The sequence below is a fragment of the Trichomycterus rosablanca genome, chromosome 9 (genome assembly GCF_030014385.1).
Source record: "Trichomycterus rosablanca isolate fTriRos1 chromosome 9, fTriRos1.hap1, whole genome shotgun sequence".
NCBI lineage: Eukaryota > Metazoa > Chordata > Actinopteri > Siluriformes > Trichomycteridae > Trichomycterus > Trichomycterus rosablanca.
In genome coordinates, this window is record NC_085996.1 from 38,725,669 (window position 1) to 38,746,826 (window position 21,158).

Consider the following 21,158-nt stretch of genomic DNA (forward strand, 5'->3'; position numbering starts at 1 on the left):
ACATTGGGTCACCCCACAACGTCAAGTCTTTAAAATCCTAAGCGTGGGGGTTTTGTGTTCCTCTTCTGAATTACCTGCAGAGTTTGCAGTTGGCTGTGGAGCTTGGCTTGATCTGTGGTTATATATGGAGCATCAGGGTTACAGAAATACTCAGCGCTATCCAGCCAGCCCTGCAGCACTGACAGATTCCTTTCATAACTATCAAAAGAAAGTCAAACAAGATCATTAATATCAAAATATAAAGTCTAGCTACCCGATTTGGCTCCATTTGGCCTATATGAGCACTTCATAACAGCTGACACAATGCTATATAAACATGTATAAGGCTTTCTGACTTAAGAAGACTAGAAGCAGATTAATAAACTGTACTTACTGCTGCCACAGAGTCAGCAGGTCCTCCACCACGGCTTGTTTGCTGGTAGCTTCACGCGTGTACTGTGAGTGAGTCTGCTGAAGATTTGCAACTTCTTTCTCCATTTGCCCACCGTCAGTTACCTTTCTCGATCCCAGACTTAACGACACCAGCCTGGGCTGCAGAAGTTTAAGAGCCTGCCATACTTCCTGTAAATACATGAAACGATGCATTTAAGGGACTAATTTAATAATCATAATACATGTGTCACAGGAATTCGTGCTTAATTTTACGGACCTTCTCTTTCAAAAATCCCAGATTTTAATGATTTTTAAAGAAAAGAGCCACATTTAACGCCAATCATTAAATTACACTCATAAATTGAGTGATAGAATAAATGTGGCACTATTAATAAATACACAGCACAGCTACCTTAATAGTTGAAAGTTACCTAAGTCCTGTTTTTATCTGCTTTAGACTTCAACATTTACATATGAACATTTTATCTAACCAATTATTAGTGTATTCGAGCATCTTTAGAGTTTGCTGAGTTTATAAAGTAAGAAATAAACTGAACATAGACAAACTATCAGGAGCTGAATACTTTACCGGTTTGTTCTTTTGAGGTGCAGCACGTGTAGAGAAACACACTTTTTTAAATGCATTTTTCCTCCCGATTCAGCTCAGCATTTGCATGCATCTGAGGAGAGCATGTCGCTGTACACGCCTCTTCCGGCACGTGCACAGCCCTCCTTTCACCCCTGCATTCTGCACGGGCGTCTCTTCCGCCAATCAGGGTCCTTACACGGCGTATGAAGACCCACCCACCCACACACAGTCCGGTTTCCCCCCACCCTGCAGATACGGTGGCCAATTAGTATCTGCTCCAGGCACTGCCAGTTTTGCCAAGTTTCGAACCGAGGAGTTCAGAATCTCGGCGCTGGTGTGCTAGCGGAATATCCCGCTGCGCCGCCTGGGCGCCCGAGAAGCACACTTCACTTGATACGTAAACACATACATCAAACGTTGTTAGCACACGACACCACAGAAAAGTCTCTTATACTAGGGTTTCCCAAACTTTTTTGCACCACGAACTGGTTTCATATAAGATATCATTTCACGGACCGGTTTCATATAAGATATAATTTCAGGGACCGGCGGGGCGGGAGGATTTAATAATACTGCTCAGAAACAATGTAAAATTAGCTTTTTTCACTGCAACAAAACACTGCTCCCACCTAGGAGTGACAATAAGACAATAACACCCGAAATAGAAGCAGTGAAAACTGCTTTTCTAGCGATCTCTTATTATTTACTCTTTCTGTGCGGCCCGGTAATAAATAGCCCACGGACCCGTACCGGTGGTTGGGGACCACTGTCTTACACTAACTTAATTACCGTATGATTGCTAGGATGCCTCGTATTGCATATTGCACCTCATATTTTACATGGTACACGAATAAACAACGCTAACCACAAACCTCAAATTGCATATCACACAGGAAACGTCTCATTTCACGGTCCATGACACGATTTAACCTTAATCATAACGTTAAAAAATACAGAAACCATCACATTAACGATAATATCTGAAAGAGACACGTACCATATGATCTTGAAGAACCTGGTATGTCCCTGATGTTGATGTGCAGCCCGTTATGGGTATATCCAACTTGTCTGCAACTTCCTTTAACACATTTTTGATCTAAAAGAAAGAGAAATGCACAGTAAAGCCAAATCCTCCACGCATAAAGCTGTAAATTAAAATAAAACGATGTGAACACCTCATTCATATCCTCAATTAATTTGATTCTATATGAAGAGCTGGCCTGCAGCTCCTCCCCGCGTTGCTTCACGCTGTTCTTCAGCTCTTCCCAGTAGCGACGGATCTGTATCAAGCGGGATCTGATCCGCTCCGCCTCACCGGGCGTGATGAAACGAGTCAGAGCGAAAGACTCGTCCTCTAACTGACTCAAGACGTCCCTTCTGTCCTCCAACTCGGCTTCTATCGTCTAAAAGAACGAATAAAGATGCGAACAAGTGTACAAGCAGCGATGCAGCATTAAAGCCAACACTAATATGTCATCTATCACGCAAGATCACGCTGGTCTCCTCACCTCCACGGTGTGAATCTGTTTCTCTAGAGTAGAGCTGCAGTCGACAGCCTCTAGATCCTTCTCTCTCTCGAACACCCAGCAGGAGAAAGATTCTGACTCACTGCTGAAATGCTGCCAGCTTGTCTGTATCTCCACAAGCTCAGAAACCCTGTGTAGACCAAAAAAGAAGCACGGCAGAGTCACATTTCAGCCTGCAGTAACCAAAACGTGCTTGGCGTCCAAATAAGCTGCCGGGGTAGCATTGTTTAAACTGCATGCCTACATCATCACACACTCTCTCTTCTCAAAACACACTGGATGTGCTAAGCAGTTCTGAAGTCATTAGGCCGAATTCTGCCCTAAATATGTCATGTATTAAACTTGTATACAAATCTTTTACTACATTTGCAAATAAAAGAGAAGCCCCACCACTGACAGGTTGCTGCTCTTGGGCCCTTGAGCAAGGCCCTTAACCCTCAATTGCTCAGACTGTATACTGTCACATTACTGTAAGTCGCTTTATATAAAGGCATCTGCTAAAGGCCATGACCGTTCACATTATCACATTTCTCTTTGCATAAGTAATAAGTAATCTGGCCTGGGGCTGCAGCTATCGGTTATTTTTGTAATCAAGTATTCTATTGATTATTTTAGTGATTAATCGGGTAATCGGACATGAAATTCGGACAAAAATAAATACATATAAGATAAATTAAGATGTCTCTTAAAACAAACTGTACATTTTTATTCCTTGTACAGTTTAAAGAGAACACTTTTGAAATGCAAAAACAAATAAATCTAAATTAAATCAAATTCAAATTACTTTTGAAATCTCTACAGGCACCTAAAACTAAGGCATAAATAATAATAAACAATAATATATAAACATCGCCTCTAATTTGTGCAACTATCAGAACTAAAAGTTTCAGCTCCAGCTCAGGCAGAACATAAAGCTTTAATATTTTGTCGGGAGGCTTTGTGGTGTTTGTAGGAGGTTCTGTCAGGATCGTATCTCCTAGATGAGGTAGATCTGGCGTTTGTGTGCGTGTACGTATGTGTTTGTTTAAACCTTCAAAAAAGCCTGTGGTGGCTGCAATGAAGAAAAGTCAGAGTATCAACACGACACTGATGGTGTGGATGTTGTTCTGAGTTTTGGTTTCTGTGGTTTTCTCTGTCCGGTCTCCTCTGTTCGCCCCTCGATATTTTCTCTCTCTCTCCATTTAACAGTCCACGCGATCAAATCTCGGCCGCGTCCGAAATCGCACACTTCTACACTGAACAGTACGCAGGAGCGGCGAGCGTGTCCAAATACGTAGTATTTATTGAACTGTACGCAAAAAGTAACCGACGTAAGTACTGTTTAAGTATGAGATTTGGGGGCCGCTCAGGTGGCGCAGCGGTAAAAACACACGCTGGAACCAGAGCTGGGATCTCGAATACATCGATTGGCCTGTTGATTGGCCTGTTGTTCAGATGGGCGGGACTAAGCCGGATGGGATCTCTCACTCATGACTGGTGCAATTACGACCTCTGCTGGCTGATTGGTGGCGCCTGCACAGAGATGAGAAAAGAGTGCTCTCAGGGTGTGTCTCTCCGTACACGACGCTGAGCTGCACTGCACTCGTCAAAGTGTAGGTGATAAGATGCATACGGCTGCTGTGTCGGAGGGGGCGTGGGTTAGCTTCGTTCTCCTCAAACAGAGCAGAGATCGCATTGGTGGAGAGGAAGCACGATGCAATTGGGCAATTGGACGCGCTAAAAAGTGAGAAAAAGGGGAGAAAATGCATTAAAAAAAAAAAGTATGAGATTTGGGATGCAGCCCTTGGCTTTTTCACGTCCCCTTCACACAGCGTGAACACGTTGTGCAAAAGTGAAAGTCGTCCATGCGAAACACTGTGAGATGTATACAGTTGTATGGATTAAACGACACTTTTTGCATCGATGGTTTTCAGTAATCGAATTACTCGAGCTTCTCGAGGAATCATTTCAGCCCTAATCTGGCCTCAAGAGTCGTGTCATTTCAACTATCATGACTTGTTATATTTTTGTTATAACACATATATTAAACAGGGCATTTGTAGTAATTAATACTGTGACATGAGATGTATGTAATGAATGAAGTGTAATGCAAGTTATACAGTGGCAGCTAAGCGATTAAGGGAAAGGGCTAGTAATCTGAAGGTTGCTGGTTCAAGCCCCGCATCTGTCAGGTTGGCACTGTTGAGCCCTTGAGCAAAAGGCTCTTCACTTAACCCTCAATTGCTTACATGCTTTGGATAAAAAGCGTCTGTCTAATGCCAAAGATAAGGTAAATTTAAGTTGGCATACAAGTCATAACATGTCATAAGACACCCATAACTTAAATAAAAATATAAAAATAATAGTATTTGACATATGTGACAATTACCACGGGGGGTAACGCTATAACTGATCGTGAACTGTCCTAACAGCTCATCTGTCATGACATGTTAATGACATATTCTAGTTAATGTTATGAAACAGGTTTAATTAAGTTTAATAATTAAGTTTTTCTTATGCAATGCAAAAAATAGAAAGTGACAAAAAATGCCCACAACATCTGTAATCTTACAGTTTCTGCACACTGGCCTGTACGTCCTGCACTCGCTCCTGTGCAGCATGCGCCTGGTCATTCAGCAGTGAATTATTTTGCGATCCCAGCTGAATCTCTGCTGCCTGTTTCACCAGCGACTCGGTCTTATCCATGAACGTCCCGGTCTGTGTGTAAAGCTCCTATACACACAGATACACGTAATAAATAAATTAATAGATATGGATTGACAACATATAGATTACAAAAGGTTAACGTATCTTATCAGAAATAATTCCAACCATGCCAACAACTGGTCCTGCACCACCTGAAAACCCTGGTCACACGGCAGGAATACGCCCTGGACATGGAACTAATCCTGGCACTTATTTACTGACACCTCGGACAATTTAAAGCAGCTGATTCACCTTTTAAATGTTTTAGGAGGTGAGGAAAACACAGTTCTTAAAGAAACTACAACCCCAAATCAGAAAACGTTGGGACAGTATGGAAAATGCAAATAAAATAAAAACACAGAGTTTCTTACATTTACTTTGACTTTTATTTGATGTCAGACAGGATGAAGCTGAGATATTTCATCTTTTATCTGCTCAACTTCATTTCATTTATTAATAAACATCCATTCCTGCATTTCAGGCCTGCAACACGTTCCAAAAAAAGTTGGGACGGGGGCAATTTAGGGCCAGTAATGATGTGAAAAAACTAAATAATGATGTGATGTTAAACAGGTGATTGTAATCATGGTTTGGTACAAAAGCAGCATCCAGGAAAGGCTGAGAGTCTCTGATGAGTAAAGATGATCAGAGGATCCAGTTTGTCCACAAATGTGAGAGAAAATGATCGAAGTGTTTAAAAACAATGAACCTCAAAGAAAGATTGGAAGGGATTTGCATGTTCTCCCTCTACAGTGCAGAATATCATTAAGCCATTCGAGACGTGTTTGCAGGAAGAACGAGACAAAATAAAAGCTGAAACACTAAATCACTCGCTCTCCTCGGTGCCAAAACATATTTTAAGTGGTGAAAAGGAACGGCAACATTACAAAGTGGTAAATGCTTTACCGTCTCAACTTTTTTTGGAATGCGTTGCAGGCCTGAAATGCAGGAATGGATGTTTATTAATAAATGAAATGAAGTTGAGCAGATAAAAGATGAAATATCTCAGAGGTTCATCCTGTCATCAAATAAAAGTCGAAGTAAATGTAAGAAACTTTGTGTGTTTTTATTATTTGCATTTTCCATCCTGTCCCAACTTTTTCTAATTAGGGTTTGTACACACAGACATGGAGAGAACATGCACTCCTCATAGGCAGTGTTTAATTTGTTATTGTAGTAATGATATATGCTCTCTCCTTTCAATTTACATAGTAAATATAATTGTACTTACTATTAATATTATTATTATGAGGTTTAAACCCAGATTTCTAGGACCCACATTGCTAAACAGCATCAACCAGCTGTGCCACCAAGGTGTCTATTAGTTCAAATTTACATGAACTTCCACTTTACTACACACACCCACCTTATTGGTACACATTGTGTATATACAATGACTAGATCTAGATTTTTGCATGAACATTTGTTAATCTAGGCCTTTATCATTCTCATTTAATGACCACTGGATGCTACTGACTGGATATTTGTGCCTGACCATGTTAATGTCAATGTGATGCTGGTCTAACTGTGGTTTATTTAACTGATGGCTCTATAATCGATAGTCACTGTGCTCTTACTTTGGCGTGATTAAGTTCATTAGTAAGATTTTCCAGACTGCTGAAGGTGAAGTTCCACTGTAGAACAGGAGTGGCGCTGCACACAAACTGCCACACTGCCTCCCTGTCCTGTTCGAACCCCTGCCATGCACTCACGGTGGCCTAAACAAGCCCACATAGGAAGAAATACGTTACACCATAAGAATAAGATAAAACACTGTGCAAATGTGTAGAATCCAAAGCTCATAAACGTTATTCTATCAGAATAAAAGCTAAAATGTTTCTGATTGGCTGATAATATACATTAATTTTTTTATTATTATTAACCATGTCACAAAAATCATATGAGGTGAAGCATATTAACATTTATGATCTTAGTCATTCAAAAGGAATATGTAACAAGCAGCACTTTAGCATCTCCACCCATTGTTTTGCATGAACAGTGCAATTATTTGAGGATTAAAGGCCTTTCTCTGGGGCCCAACTATAGCAATAGTGAGATTTGACTCAGCAACCTTCTCATTACTAGTGTGGTACCTTTACCTCTAAGCCACAACTGGCTTGATCTAGTGAATAAAACTGGACCAGCGGATCTTCCTAGTGATTGGTCGATGAAGCTAATGATCCACAGCTGCTCCTTGTTGCAGGTAATACTCAGGTCATTTAAGGGAGCAGCTGTGGATCCTTCAGGACATACAATACTGTGACAGTACATTATCCAAGCAATTGAGGGTTAAAGGCTTTGCTCAAGGGCCCAACAGTGGCAACCAGTGACCTTTCGTTTATTAGTCTAGTAGCCCAACCGTTGGATTTTATCTCCAACTTATAGTAATTCAAAGTTTTTTACACATTCGCATTTTATTTATTCTATACTTTTCAGACATCAAATATGTTTATATTAAGCAAAATGTTTTGGACCAGTTTTGGATCTGTACCTGAAGATGTTGCTCCTGTGCTGCCCAGCCTTCTTTAGTGACCTCAGCAGATGATGGTGCTTCACAGGGACACGTTCTCTTCCTCCTCTGAGACTTCAGCCTTTGCTGCTCATAAACAGAGTCACTCTATAGACTGCAGATGTGCTTATTCATTATTTATATACATTTCATCTATAGATTAGGCTCCTCAATGCATGAATGTATTATTGATGTTTGTTTTGTTTATAGGCTCAGTCATTCATAATGTATTTATATTCCTTTTTTATTTTAGTTTATATGAATGAATTTATTATTTATATTACTTAAAAAAATATGAGGTTTTGATGAATGAAATCACCTGATGAATGAGAAGAAGCTGTCTGGCCTCCATTACACTCTCCGCATTCAGGATTCCACTGTGCTCCTGTATCTCAAACACCTCGTCCTCCTGCTGCTGGACCTCCTCCTCACCCCTCTCACTGTGTCCATCTAGAGACATCGCCTGACCACACAGATGCAATATAAGACAAGAGGAGCATGAATTACCAAAAATACAAACTGTTTTTTATAATCATTGTATTTATTGAAGAAAAAGGTTGTGCAACACCAGCAGACACTTCTGGGAAGATTTCAGAGAAAATGGTTCATATTGTGGTTCGCTGGAGTCCCACAGTCTGAAAACTGATATATTTTACCTGCTTTCTCATCTCTTCCACAATTGATTTTGTTGTTTGTTGAGACCATTAGGCCATTACATTTAAGTTTAAACAGCTAAACCAGGGTGTGCCTAGCTTAATTAAGAATTTACTTAATTAATTATTATTATTTAAAGAATAATTAATTATTTACTTAATTATTAAGTTATTTCATTATAATTAAATATTTACTTGGATTAACTGAATGCATTTCTGAATGTTAATAGAATCGCTTAACTAAGTAACAATCAGAACAATTTTCTTTTTTACATAGAACCAGTTGGTGTTGGGAAACATTTAAATAATAAACAACAATAATACTAATAATGATAATAATAATAATGATGATGAGAACAATAATAATACATTTGTATTAAAATATTACTAATAACAATAATAATATAATAAAACATTTCATTAAAATACTACTACTAATAATAAAAATAATAGTAAAAATATTTCTTTTAAAAATAATAATAATAACAATAATAATAATAATAATAATAACAAAACATTTCATTAAAATACTACTACTACTAATAATAAAAATGATAATAATAATAAAATTTTTCTTTAAAAAAAAAAAATTATAATAATGATAATAATAATAATCATAAAACATTTTTATTAAAATAATATAATAACAATATAATAATAATAATAATATGATAATAACAATAATAAAACATTTTTATTAAAAACAATACTGAGAATAATACATTTTATTAAAATAATAATAATAATACATTTTTATTTAAAAAAAAAAGATAATTATAATAATGATGATAAAAATAAAAAACATTTTTATTGAAATAATAATAACAATAACAATAACAGTAATAATAATAATAAAACATTTTTATTAAAATAATAATAATAAAAATAATAATAAAACATTTTGTAAAACAATAAAAATGATAATAATAATAATAACATTTAATTAAAATAATAATAACGGTAATATTAATAATAATAATGATAATAATAATGATGATAATGATAATAAATAATGTATTTTTTTAATAAAATAATAAACAACAATAAAACTACTAATAATAGTAATAAAAATTTTTATACATTTACATTTTTATTAAAAAAAAAATAATGATGATGATAATAATGCAATAATAACAATAATAATAACAGTAACAATAATAATAATATAAAAACATTTTTAATAAAATAATAATAATAATATAAATAATAATAATAATAATAATTTAGAACCTATACTCTGTGTTTATTCAGGTTGACTTTGTCTAATATATATTGTTTGACAAGTATGCAAAAATAGAAAAAATCTGTAAAAGACAATATATAATATAAATAAGTCACTCATCTTCCTATATATACACTAAGAAAGACATGTATTATTTATACCTATATCTATTATATCTGCCAGTGTTCACATTCACACCTACTGCAATCACACATGAGCTCTTACATCATCAGGAGAGGAGATCAGGGTGGTGAGTCTGTTAGAAAGCTCATCCAGTGCTGTTCTTTGTGTGAGAGCTTCAGCATCAGTACTGAGACCCTCCAGCACTGAGAGTCGAACCCTCAACCAGGCCAGATTCTCCTCCTGATTTTTTAGCTCCTCGTGCTACAGAGACACAGAGACACAAAGAAACAGGAAATAATGAAATTAACTTATAAAATGTATATGTATAAAATATTACTACTATTAGGTATTTGTTTTTACTATAATCAAAAGTAACACTATACTGTATCTCTGTAGAAACAACGTTAAGTATAAAAAAGAAATAGAGATAAAATAAATATTTTAGTCTGCACACGTGTCTATTGAAAAACCTTTTTCGGAGTTTATTGAGGCACCATCATGGTTAAAATTAAATATACTGCTGTTTTTGGAGGCTGATGAACTGCTTATAGATATAGCAAAGCAACACAGGATCATAAACATGTGCATGTGTTTGTACTGTGAGTGGAAACCGGAGCACCCGGAGGAAACCCACACAGACACAGGGAGAACATGCAAGAATTGGTAGATTTGGGTCGGCCTTGATGTAGACCAAATATGGCAGCGAACTAAGAACCAACAGATTATTCAGTGATTTGAGGGTAAATACACCGATCAGTCATAACATTAAAACCACCTTGTTTCTACACTCACTGTCCATTTTATCAGCTCCACTTACCATATAGAAGCACTTTGTAGTTCTACAATTACTGACTGTAGTCCATCTGTTTCTCTACATGCTTTGTTACCCCCTTTCATGCTGTTCTTCAATGGTCAGGACCCCCACAGGACCACCACAGAGCAGGTATTATTTAGGTGGTGGATCATTCTCAGCACTGCAGTGACACTGACATGGTGGTGGTGTGTTAGTGTGTGTTGTGCTGGTATGAGTGGATCAGACACAGCAGCGCTGCTGGAGTTTTTAAACACCTCACTGTCACTGCTGGACTGAGAATAGTCCACCAACCAAAATCATCCAGCCGACAGCGCCCCGTGGGCAGCGTCCTGTGACCACTGATGAAGGTCTAGAAGATGATCAACTCAAACAGCAGCAATAGATGAGCGATCGTCTCTGACTTTACATCTACAAGGTGGACCGACTAGGTAGGAGTGTCTAATAGAGTGGACAGTGAGTGGACACGCTGCTGTGTCTGATCCACTGATACCAGCACAACACACACTAACACACCACCACCATGTCAGTGTCACTGCAGTGCTGAGAATGATCCACCACCTAAATAATACCTGCTCTGTGGTGGTCCTGTGGGGGTCCTGACCATTGAAGAACAGGGTGAAAGGGGGCTAACAAAGCATGTAGAGAAACAGATGGACTACAGTCAGTAATTGTAGAACTACAAAGTGCTTCTATATGGTAAGTGGAGCTGATAAAATGGACAGTGAGTGTAGAAACAAGGAGGTGGTTTTAATGTTAAGTAAAATAGCTTGTGTTAGGTCTGAGCTAACCTGAACGTTGCAGCTCTCTCCATCTCCGGTCATCTGTAAATCCAGCCAATCAGAGAACTCCCTAAACCTGAAACACAGAACACGTACAGGTTTGATTTACTTCACGTTGTATCAGATCCCACATAATAAACACACCTAACCGAGAAATACCTGACACGCCACTCGCTCCACTTGTCCGGATGCTGCTGGAGTCTCGCATAAGCACCTTCCACCTCGTCTCTGACCTCTGATAGGTGACCTCTGGTAGCCGCTAGAGCTTTCTGGATTGGATCGTTCTCAGGAAGTTTCTGACAGAGCTGCTCCATGGTCTTCAGTCTCTTCTCACACGAGGACAGAGGGTCCTTGTGTCTGAAAAACGCCTAGAGAAGCAATCAAGTTCTGTTTGGTAATTGTTTGCTGTTGGTTTCTTGGTGAGACCATTAACGGGTCAAGTGATTAATAACGATCAGAAGTTTAGTATCGATCCACACATCACTAGTGTCTATTTTATCTTCTGACCCTAACCACTCTTAGATCTTTCCCTGTACTTTACGTCTTCCCACTATTCTCTCGGATTAACCCTATAATTCCAAGCGTATCATATTTGATACATGAGTTTAGGAGACTTCTACATCATCAGTAGGTATATTGTTTTCCTGTAAAACTGGGTTGAATATGTGTGTATCAAATTATATACAGCAGGTATTTAAGGCAAATATCAGTAAATTGACGTTTTATGCATTTTATTCATTATAAAAATTTTATTAATGGCAAATATTATATATATGTATATATACACCGATTAGGCTTAACATTAAATTTTATTGTCTATAACAATTGTCTATTTTATCAGCTCCACTTACCATATAGAAGCACTTTGTAGTTCTACAATTACTGACTGTAGTCCATCTGTTTCTCTGCATACTTTGTTACCCCCTTTCATGCTGTTCTTCAATGGTCAGGACCCCCACAGGACCACCACAGAGCAGGTATTATTTAGGTGGTGGATCATTCTCAGCACTGCAGTGACACTGACATGGTGGTGATGTGTTAGTGTGTGTTGTGCTGGTATGAGTGGATCAGACACAGCAGCGCTGCTGGAGTTTTTAAATACCGTGTCCACTCACCGTCCACTCTATTAGACACTCCTACCTAGTCGGTCCACCTTGTAGATGTAAAGTCAGAGACGATCGCTCATCTATTGCTGCTGTTTGAGTCGGTCGTCTTCTAGACCTTCATCGGTGGTCACAGGACGCTGCCCACGGGGCGCTGTTGGCTGGATATTTTTGGTTGGTGGACTATTCTCCGTCCAGCAGTGACAGTGAGGTGTTTAAAAACTCCAGCAGCGCTGCTGTGTCTGATCCACTCAGATCTCTGATCCCATGTCAGTGTCAGTGCAGTGCTGAGAATCATCCACCACCTAAATAATACCTGCTCTGTGGTGGTCCTGTGGGGGTCCTGACCATTGAAGAACAGCATGAAAGGGGGCTAACAAAGCATGTAGAGAAACAGATAGACTACAGTCAGTAATTGTAGAACTACAAAGTGCTTCTATATGGTAAGTGGAGCTGATAAAATAGACAATGTGTGTAGAAACAAGGAGGTGGTTTTAGTGTTATGACTGACCATGATAAATCCAATGTTGATCCTATATTATAAAAACCTCATATATGCAAACTTCTTGGGCAATGTTTTGGTGGTTTAGGCTTTAAAGAGTTAACTGTGTCGTTAGCCTTGTTTTATTCCTACCCTGTGTTCTCGGATGACTCTCTCGCTGCCGCCTGTAGGAAGCATCTTCTCTTCTCTCTGCAGCTCTGATCTGCACTCCTGCAGTAACGTCATCAGCATGTGATGCTCTGCCTCCACTCTCAGCCTCAGCAAGTGAGACGGGGCTTCGGCCTGAATGTCCTGGTGACGCACAAATGTGCACGATTAAAAAATAAAAAAATAAAAGTAAAACACAATCAAAGACAATCTCTAAGTAGAGCGTCTAAATAATCTGCCTAATGAGTTCAATGTCTTATTACAATCCTCTCTACTGAGGCAGCTGATCAGGTAGGCATTAGGCAGCAAGGCAGCTCACTAGGTTTTCAGACAGACCCTATATGGACGAAAGTATTGGGACGCCCCTTCTAATTACTGAATTCATGTGTTTATGCCACAACCATTGCAAACAGTTGTAATAAATCAATTACATAAAGGAAAGTATATGCTTCCAACTCTGCACCAACAGCTTAGGGAGGGCCATTTCCTGTTCCAGCATGACTCTTACAACCTTGCAGATACCTGTCGTCCCAGTGGTCACCCTGTTACACCACTAAAACGTAACTACACCACCACGTCGTCGTCAATATTTTAAGTTGATGCATCGTTTTTAAAACTATGTTTATAAATGATCCTTTTTAATTTCTACAACGTCTCCGTTCATATAAGCGTTCATGTGATTCCCTCAGCACTACTCGCTGTGTGCAGGACCTCAGTCGTATTTGGTCTGGTCACTGCTTGCTGGCATTAAGCGACGTCTTAAAAAATGCAGCCTGCAGCAGTCAGAGGCCGATTGAAGAGCTTTCATAGACCCAAATCATCAAACGTTTGGTGATACTAAAAACTGGTACAGAACTAAAAGCTGGTTTGTTCACTGTGTAAAGCTCTGATGGTACCACAGAAGCGCCGGCGCCGTGCTGCACGTCTATATTGTTTCATTACGCTTCTTAATCGTGGAGATCTTGGAATAGCGTATTTCTTAGCGAGTTCAGTTAGACCGCCGCGCACTTTGCGGTTGCTGCGGCGCTCAAACACTCACCACCGTGTTTACATGGTTTAGAATGTGCAGTAAGTGTTGAGTGAATGTGGAGGTTAGGATCTGGGCTCATTCTGTCGTTACTGTACGTCGGACTTAATGAGACGTGGCTACATCTAACTATTTTATCTCTGCTATAAGTTGAAGCACGTTGCTGTGTGTACGGAACAGCATGAACACGAGCTGCACTCTGTTTAATATGGAGCGCTTTAGAACGTGATAATATGGACATAAACCCTGTTTACATTTAGTTCTGTGTTAGATTATTATGCCGTGCAGTTTAGTGTTCAAATAAAAGAAGCGTTAATGAGATTCTGAATTAAATGTTTTGGAGGACAATTAATCGTTTAGATTAATCGACTAATCGATAAAATAGTCTATAGATGAATAGATAGTCTATAGATATAATATTTATTGGAGAATGATAGAAGCGCTGACCTTCCACTGTTTGTGCAGGCTCCTGACTGACTCCTGTAGGTCCTGTTGTTCCTCCTCGGGCAAAATATCAGTGAGGTCGTCACATGCTTTCAGGTATGCATTTAAAACACGCTGGTCCAGACGTCCAAAAAAGTCCTAATCAGAAAACCACTCTTAAAATCAGTAAGTAAAATCATATGTCTATATTGCACGTCTATATTCTCCAACAGGTCATGGAGAAAATGGCATATTGAAAATTCCTGCAAAAACTGGAGTATATTATTATTAATCTATCATTTCCAAAAGGTCACACACACACACACACACACACACACAGCACTTTATGAAGCAAACATCAGAATAAATTCCATGAATGAATCATAAATCACTGTGCAGCCCGAGCAAAGCGGGTCACCGAGGATGGCAGGACGTACGCTGTGTTTGCTGAAGAGTTCGGCTGGGTCTCCTCTCTCCTTCAGACACGCCTGACCCACCCTCAGCGTCTTCTCCAGCTCGGCACGCGACTCCTCGAACCGGCGTGTCAGGTTACCGTTGGCCTCCGCTACCCTCCTCCACTCGAGTGCCTCCTGCATCAGGGCCTGCCGAGAGCGTAGGTGCCGTTTTAATATCGTCCTCTTGGTTTGGTTGTTTCTCATTAACCAAACGGACCAGGCAAGAGCAAAAAAAAAAAGGCCAAACCAGCCAGCGAATTTTAACAAAACAGATGGAAATGCTGCACGCTGACCTGGGCAGTGGTCTGCAGCTCAGTGACCCTGTTTTGCAGAAGAGACGCATCGAAATTGTAGAGGGTTTTGGTGCAGCACAGCGCCCTCTGCAGGGCCAGGTAACTGCGCTCCACTGCACACACACTCCGCTTACAGTTCTGCTGCTGGGATAAGAGCTCCTGTACAAAACGCACACACAGACACATGAACATCCTCCTCACTCACTCACTGTCTAAACCGCTTATCCAATTAGGCTCGCGGGGAACATGCAAACTCCTCACAGAAAGGACCCGGACGGCCCCGCCTGGGGATCGAACCCAGGACCTTCTTGCCGTGAGGCGACAGTGCTACCCACCGAGCCACCCCACATAAATAAGACACTGAATGGCTGAAGTGTTCAGTATTAAACCGAATGAGGTGGTAAATATTTTGTGAGAATAACTGTGAAGCACAAAACCAAATAAAGTTGGGACAGATGCATGTTTACCACTGTGTTATCACCAGTGTTCTGTTATTACTTGGGAACAAATGACACCAATTGTAATAGTATGCATTAGCGCATAATGCATCACAGGTTTCAATGGTATACAGGTCTGGACAGCAGGCAGGTCATTCTAACTTCTCTAGCAATCTGTCTTCTTCTTCTAAAAGACAATTCACACATCAGTGCTTTCTGATTTGCATTTTACCTACTGTCCCATCATTTTTGGAACTGGGTTTGTAACATATTACAAACATACAGTATATTTTACTACACTAAACCGTTCTTTACTATTTTTTTCTTTCTTTCTTTTTACGCAGCTTTAAAACGTATTAAACAAATGAAAAGGCTTTTGTGTCGTACCTGGTTTTTATGCTGGTCGTGCTGCTGTGTGATGATGTGACCTGCGTGATCCGCCGTTTGATAAAAGTCGGTGATTTGTCTCTCCAGCTCCTCCAGTAGAGGAAGTACAGTATGACACTCTCTCAGAACCAGTGGACATCTGTCCTTTATCTAAAACACAACCGAGCCACACAGATCATACAGCTACCTGAAGCCAGAACATGTCAAATTAGCTTTGAGAATTGTTTATTATTTTTAATACTCTTGAAAATACATTAACATTTTATTACTGACATAAGATACATGATAAAATCTTTCTGAATGGACGTATTGACGTATGAAGCACCTTGTACAGCTGCTCTTTGATGGACGCCATAGCAGACAGGGCGTGTTTTCCATTTCCACTGGCTGAGTCTCTGGCCCAAAGCTGGGCGGTACGTGCTGCCATTTTATACTGGGCCTCCATCGCTGAGAGCATGTGTCTGATATCCTGTACAAACAAACATGTGTCATTCCTTGGTGTCTCAAACTTGGTGTCCTTTTATTATCAAGACTTACTACTGCTGATGGGTGAGCTTATCAAGGAAAAGCAAAGTCGTACAGCAGGAAGTGTTCATGTGTGTGTTATAACTCCAGCTTATACAGGCGCTTCTCCACTTACGATAGGTTCCGTGTCAAATCGTAAACAATACTACGGTAGCTTAACCTAAGCCCGGCCTAATGTCTCGGAATGGTGATCAGTAATTTGTCAAATCTCCCAATATTTTAACATTGAACATTTAATATTGCTCAGTAAATTTTGGGGAAGGTTCATGATAATAATAACAGTTTACAATAATTATTAATAAGTGTTGGTACTGTACTCACCAATGACTGTCTTTGTATTTGGGGAACAGGTTCGCTCAGGCTGTTGAAGCTACTGAACGCAAGATACACCGAATCTTTCAGCAGGAATTTAACATTCTAAATGCGATTAAGAACTTCACTTGATACGTTTCATCTATATACGGCTCGCTATAACCACAACGATGCAAACCGTACTGATCACTCATCATCGTAACCTTAAAATATCGTAACTAAAGGAGCGTCTGTAATCTTATAATTCATGTGCAATATCATACAGCTGACGGTTTAATTAGATTAATTAGCTTTACCACATACATTTGGCTAATTTGTTAATTGGGGAACCAAGGGGACATTGCTTTACAAGTTCAGTTTGTTTAATATTTTGTTTAGTTTAGTGATCTGAACTTATTAACTGTAACAAATACGCAATAACAAGAACAATAAAAAAAGAGGCGACTACTTTTTCACATCCTGTTTGTTTGTGTTCATCACAGCGTGTTGTTTGTTCGTGTGCACCTCAGTGTACAGTGTACCAGGTTAAATTGCGCCTCACCACTGAGGTGCCAGGTGTAGCCCCAAATCTGCAAGAATGAAAAAAAACCCACAAAAAAACCCACAAAACTGTAGCTAAAAAGCCACAAAAAAAAGATAATGGGAAAATAACAGAGTTGGGAACAAACAACGTTACGAATAAAAGGCAGAAACATCCGCAGCCCAGAGAACAGAACAGGGAACATGGATACAAAAGAAATGAGAACTGGTTGCCACAATATGTCAAGCGGCTGGAGCGCCTGTGACAACCAAGTTCTTAGGAAAATCGTAAAGATAGGAAACCCAGTACAAACCAGGGACGGCAGCTCACTACAAAAAGGGCGTCTGAAGCTGCTCGCTCATACATGCCCTAAAAAGAGCCACGACACTAGCCGAGTTCCCAGGAAAAAAACTCAGGGAGCCAGCATCATAAATGGCTAAAAGTATGTGGAAACACCTCCTAATGATGGAGTCCATGTAGTCCATGAAGTCACACCTCTTGTTCACACTATTTTTCTTTCATTTCATTTTGATTAACTGCATGAGGGTCATGGGGGGTTTCACTCAGCCAATCCAATACAGGGTTCAGACATGGGCAATCATGTCTGTGTAGACGCTGTCAGATCAAACTCAGATCTCAGGAGTGATGGGCTCGTGTAATAGACCGCTGCGCCACTCGAGTGCCGGCCAACAATAAATGATATATTTAGGATAGTGATATATTTAGGAAAGTGAACTTTATAAGGATGCACTTAACACCTTTATTACCTCCGAAGAGGTCTGGGAGGCAATCCAGTATCCAGCAATAAAGCACCTAGACCAGATGGCTATCCAATTGAATTTTATAAAAAAATTTGGCCAGAACTCCAGCCTATCTTGCTTCCTGCTCTCCAGCATTTGTTGCATCAAGAAAAGGATAAAGATCCACAAGACTTATATTCATCTTATAGACCTATAAGTCTGCTTAATGTAGACTGTAAGATATTTGCTAAAGTACTAGCTAGAAGATTAGAAAATGTTTTACCCCAAATCATCAACCCTGATCAGTGTGGATTTGTTAAAAAGAGATACGGATCTGATAATATACGTAGATTGCTGAATATAATTGATCATGTGCAAAGATATAAAAATACTTCACTTATAGTTTCACTAGATGCTGAAAAGGCATTTGATAGAGTTGAATGGCCCTTCTTATTTACTGTCCTTAGAAGGTATAATTTAAGGGATAACTTTATTAAACTTGTCAGACATCTATACACAGATCCAATTGCAGCAATAACTACTAATGGCGCATTGTCAAAGCCCTTTAAAATCGAGAAGGGAACAAGGCAAGGATGCCCACTTTCAGCTCTACTCTTTACTCTGGTAACAGAACCTCTGGCCCAGATGATTAGGATGAATAAAGACCTCTCAGGAATTGTGGTGGGAAAAGAAGAGCATAAAATATCTCTTTATGCCGATGATGTTCTGATATATACAGTACCAGTCAAAAGTTTGGACACACCTTCTCTTCAGTGGTTTTTCTACATTGTAGATTAATACTGAAGACGTCCAAACTATGAAGGAACACGTATGGAATCATGTAGTGAACAAAAAAGTGTTAAACAAACCAGAATATGTTTTATATTTTACCTCTGCACAGCACAACTGATGCTCTCAAACACATTAAAAAAGCAAGAAATTCCAGAAATTAACTCTAGACGAGGCACAAACGTTAATTGAAAACCGTTCCAGGTTGCACCTCATGCAGCTGATTGAGAAAATGCCAAAAAGTGTGCAAAGCTGTCATCAAAGCAAAATATGGCTTCTTTAAAGAATATAAAATATAAAACGTATTCTGGTTTGTTTAACATTTTTTTGTTTACTACATAATTCCATATGTGTTCCTTCATAGTTTGTATGTCTTCATTATTAATCTACAATGTTGAAAATTAAAAAAAAATCAAGAAAAACCACAGGAATGAACAGAAGTGTGTCCAAACTTTTGACTGGTACTGTATGTCCAAGCCAACCCAATCAATCTCTGCACTACTGGAATGCCTCACACAATATGGTAATGTCTGCGGATATAAAATAAATATCTCCAAATCCTCAGCAATGCCCCTAAATATTGACACAAGTAATTCCTCTTATTGTCCCTTTCCATTAACACAAAGTGGTTTTAAATATCTCGGAATATTTGTCAGTCCATTATTAAAGGATCTTTATAGCAAAAATTACACACCTCTCATAAACACAATTAAGACTGAGCTAAATACTTGGTGCTCTCTTCCAATTTCATTTTTTGGCCAGATAAATGTATTAAGAATGAATATCTTTCCACGATTTCTCTACTTATTCCAGTCCATACCTTGCTACTTGGATGCTTCTTTTTTTTGCAAACCTCAATAAGGTATTTTCTAGGTTTATTTGGAATCATAAAAGGCCCAGGATCAAATTTGTAACTCTAATGAAACCTAGGGATAGAGGTGGTGCTGGTGTACCTAATTTTCGATTGTATTACTGGTCCGCGCAGATTAAAAATATGGTTACTTGGGGTAGCGAGAGCAGGGAATCTTCATGGCTAAATATAGAGTCTACAATTTGTTCACCCTTACCAATCAAACTACTGCCATTTATACATAGTTTCCATAAATTGAGCCACCTCTCTGAGAATTTTGTAGTATTTAACACACTTTTAGCATGGAAAGATTCTAAGTCATACCTTAAGATCCCCCCGTATTTATCACTAAAATCTCCAATTGCTTATAACCCTGACATACCCTACCAACTGTCAAATACAGGACTCCCCAGGTGGAGTTCTGCAGGCATTTTACAAATATCCCAATTGTTTTCAGATGATGTTCTGAAGTCTTTCTCACAGATTCAGGAAGAATTTGGGTTTTCTAAACTTGAATTTTTTAGGTATTTGCAAATTCGCCATTTTATCAAACTTTTACAGGGGAGGGATAAATTTAGAATAGAACTGACTGAGATAAAGGAATTTCTCTCGTGTATATATAACTCATTGTCTAATGCCTGTATCTCTTCACTACCTCACTTAAAGAGTTTGTGGGAAAGGAACCTTGAAATAGATATAAACGATGATACTTGGAACACCATATGGCGGGACCTATATCCTAAATTAGGCTCACTATTAACCCATGAAATTAACTATAAATTTATTAATAAGATGTACCTCACTCCAATTCGCCTCCAAAAGATCTCCCCTGACTATTCTGGTCTCTGCTTCAAACGTAAACAAGAAAAGGGGACATCTTTTTGGAAGGGGGTGCACCGTGAACTTGAGAAAATATTGAAGGTCCAATTGACCTTTTGTCCTGCTCTTTTTCTGTCGAACTATGATACAGACTCTGTGCTTGACTGTAAAACAAGACATTTATTTTTCATTTTAGTATCTCTTGCTAAGAAATGTATTTTACTCTTATGGTCAACTCAAGTTCCATCTGTTAGTTTCTGGCTAAACCAGGCTACAACAGTGCTTCCACTGGAGCAACTGACATATAACCTGCATCAGAAAACACACAGATTCTGGCAGATATGGCAACTGTTGATGTCCTATCTTGAATTGTCTTAAACTGCTAATCTTTTTCATCCATTCGATTACTTAGTAGTTTGGTTTTGTTTGTTTTGCTGTGTCATGTATATTGGTAATGATTAGCCTGTATGTCTAAAGATACAGTAACTGTACTTGTAAACCTAACTTTACGTGCAAATAAAAAATAAATAAAAAAAAGTGAACTTTATACAGACATA

The 21,158-nt window shown here is 39.0% G+C and overlaps 1 protein-coding gene across 4 annotated transcripts in view; it reads right to left on the bottom strand.

The window, feature by feature from the left end:
• syne1a (spectrin repeat containing, nuclear envelope 1a) overlaps positions 1-21,158 on the bottom strand; it is a 252,167-nt gene that overhangs the window by 178,509 nt on the left and 52,500 nt on the right. For all 4 annotated transcript variants that reach the window (XM_063002393.1, XM_063002390.1, XM_063002389.1 and 1 more), the window contains 18 exons: positions 16,372-16,515; positions 16,047-16,196; positions 15,223-15,381; positions 14,912-15,076; positions 14,499-14,633; positions 13,010-13,168; positions 11,432-11,640; positions 11,282-11,348; positions 9,782-9,940; positions 8,001-8,144; positions 7,664-7,768; positions 6,750-6,890; positions 5,039-5,199; positions 2,470-2,617; positions 2,137-2,364; positions 1,959-2,057; positions 374-561; positions 75-198 (listed from right to left, as the gene is read on the bottom strand). In XM_063002393.1, coding sequence (XP_062858463.1) covers positions 75-198; positions 374-561; positions 1,959-2,057; positions 2,137-2,364; positions 2,470-2,617; positions 5,039-5,199; positions 6,750-6,890; positions 7,664-7,768; positions 8,001-8,144; positions 9,782-9,940; positions 11,282-11,348; positions 11,432-11,640; positions 13,010-13,168; positions 14,499-14,633; positions 14,912-15,076; positions 15,223-15,381; positions 16,047-16,196; positions 16,372-16,515 — 2,685 coding nt within the window. The remainder of the gene's footprint in view (positions 1-74; positions 199-373; positions 562-1,958; positions 2,058-2,136; positions 2,365-2,469; positions 2,618-5,038; positions 5,200-6,749; positions 6,891-7,663; positions 7,769-8,000; positions 8,145-9,781; positions 9,941-11,281; positions 11,349-11,431; positions 11,641-13,009; positions 13,169-14,498; positions 14,634-14,911; positions 15,077-15,222; positions 15,382-16,046; positions 16,197-16,371; positions 16,516-21,158) is intronic.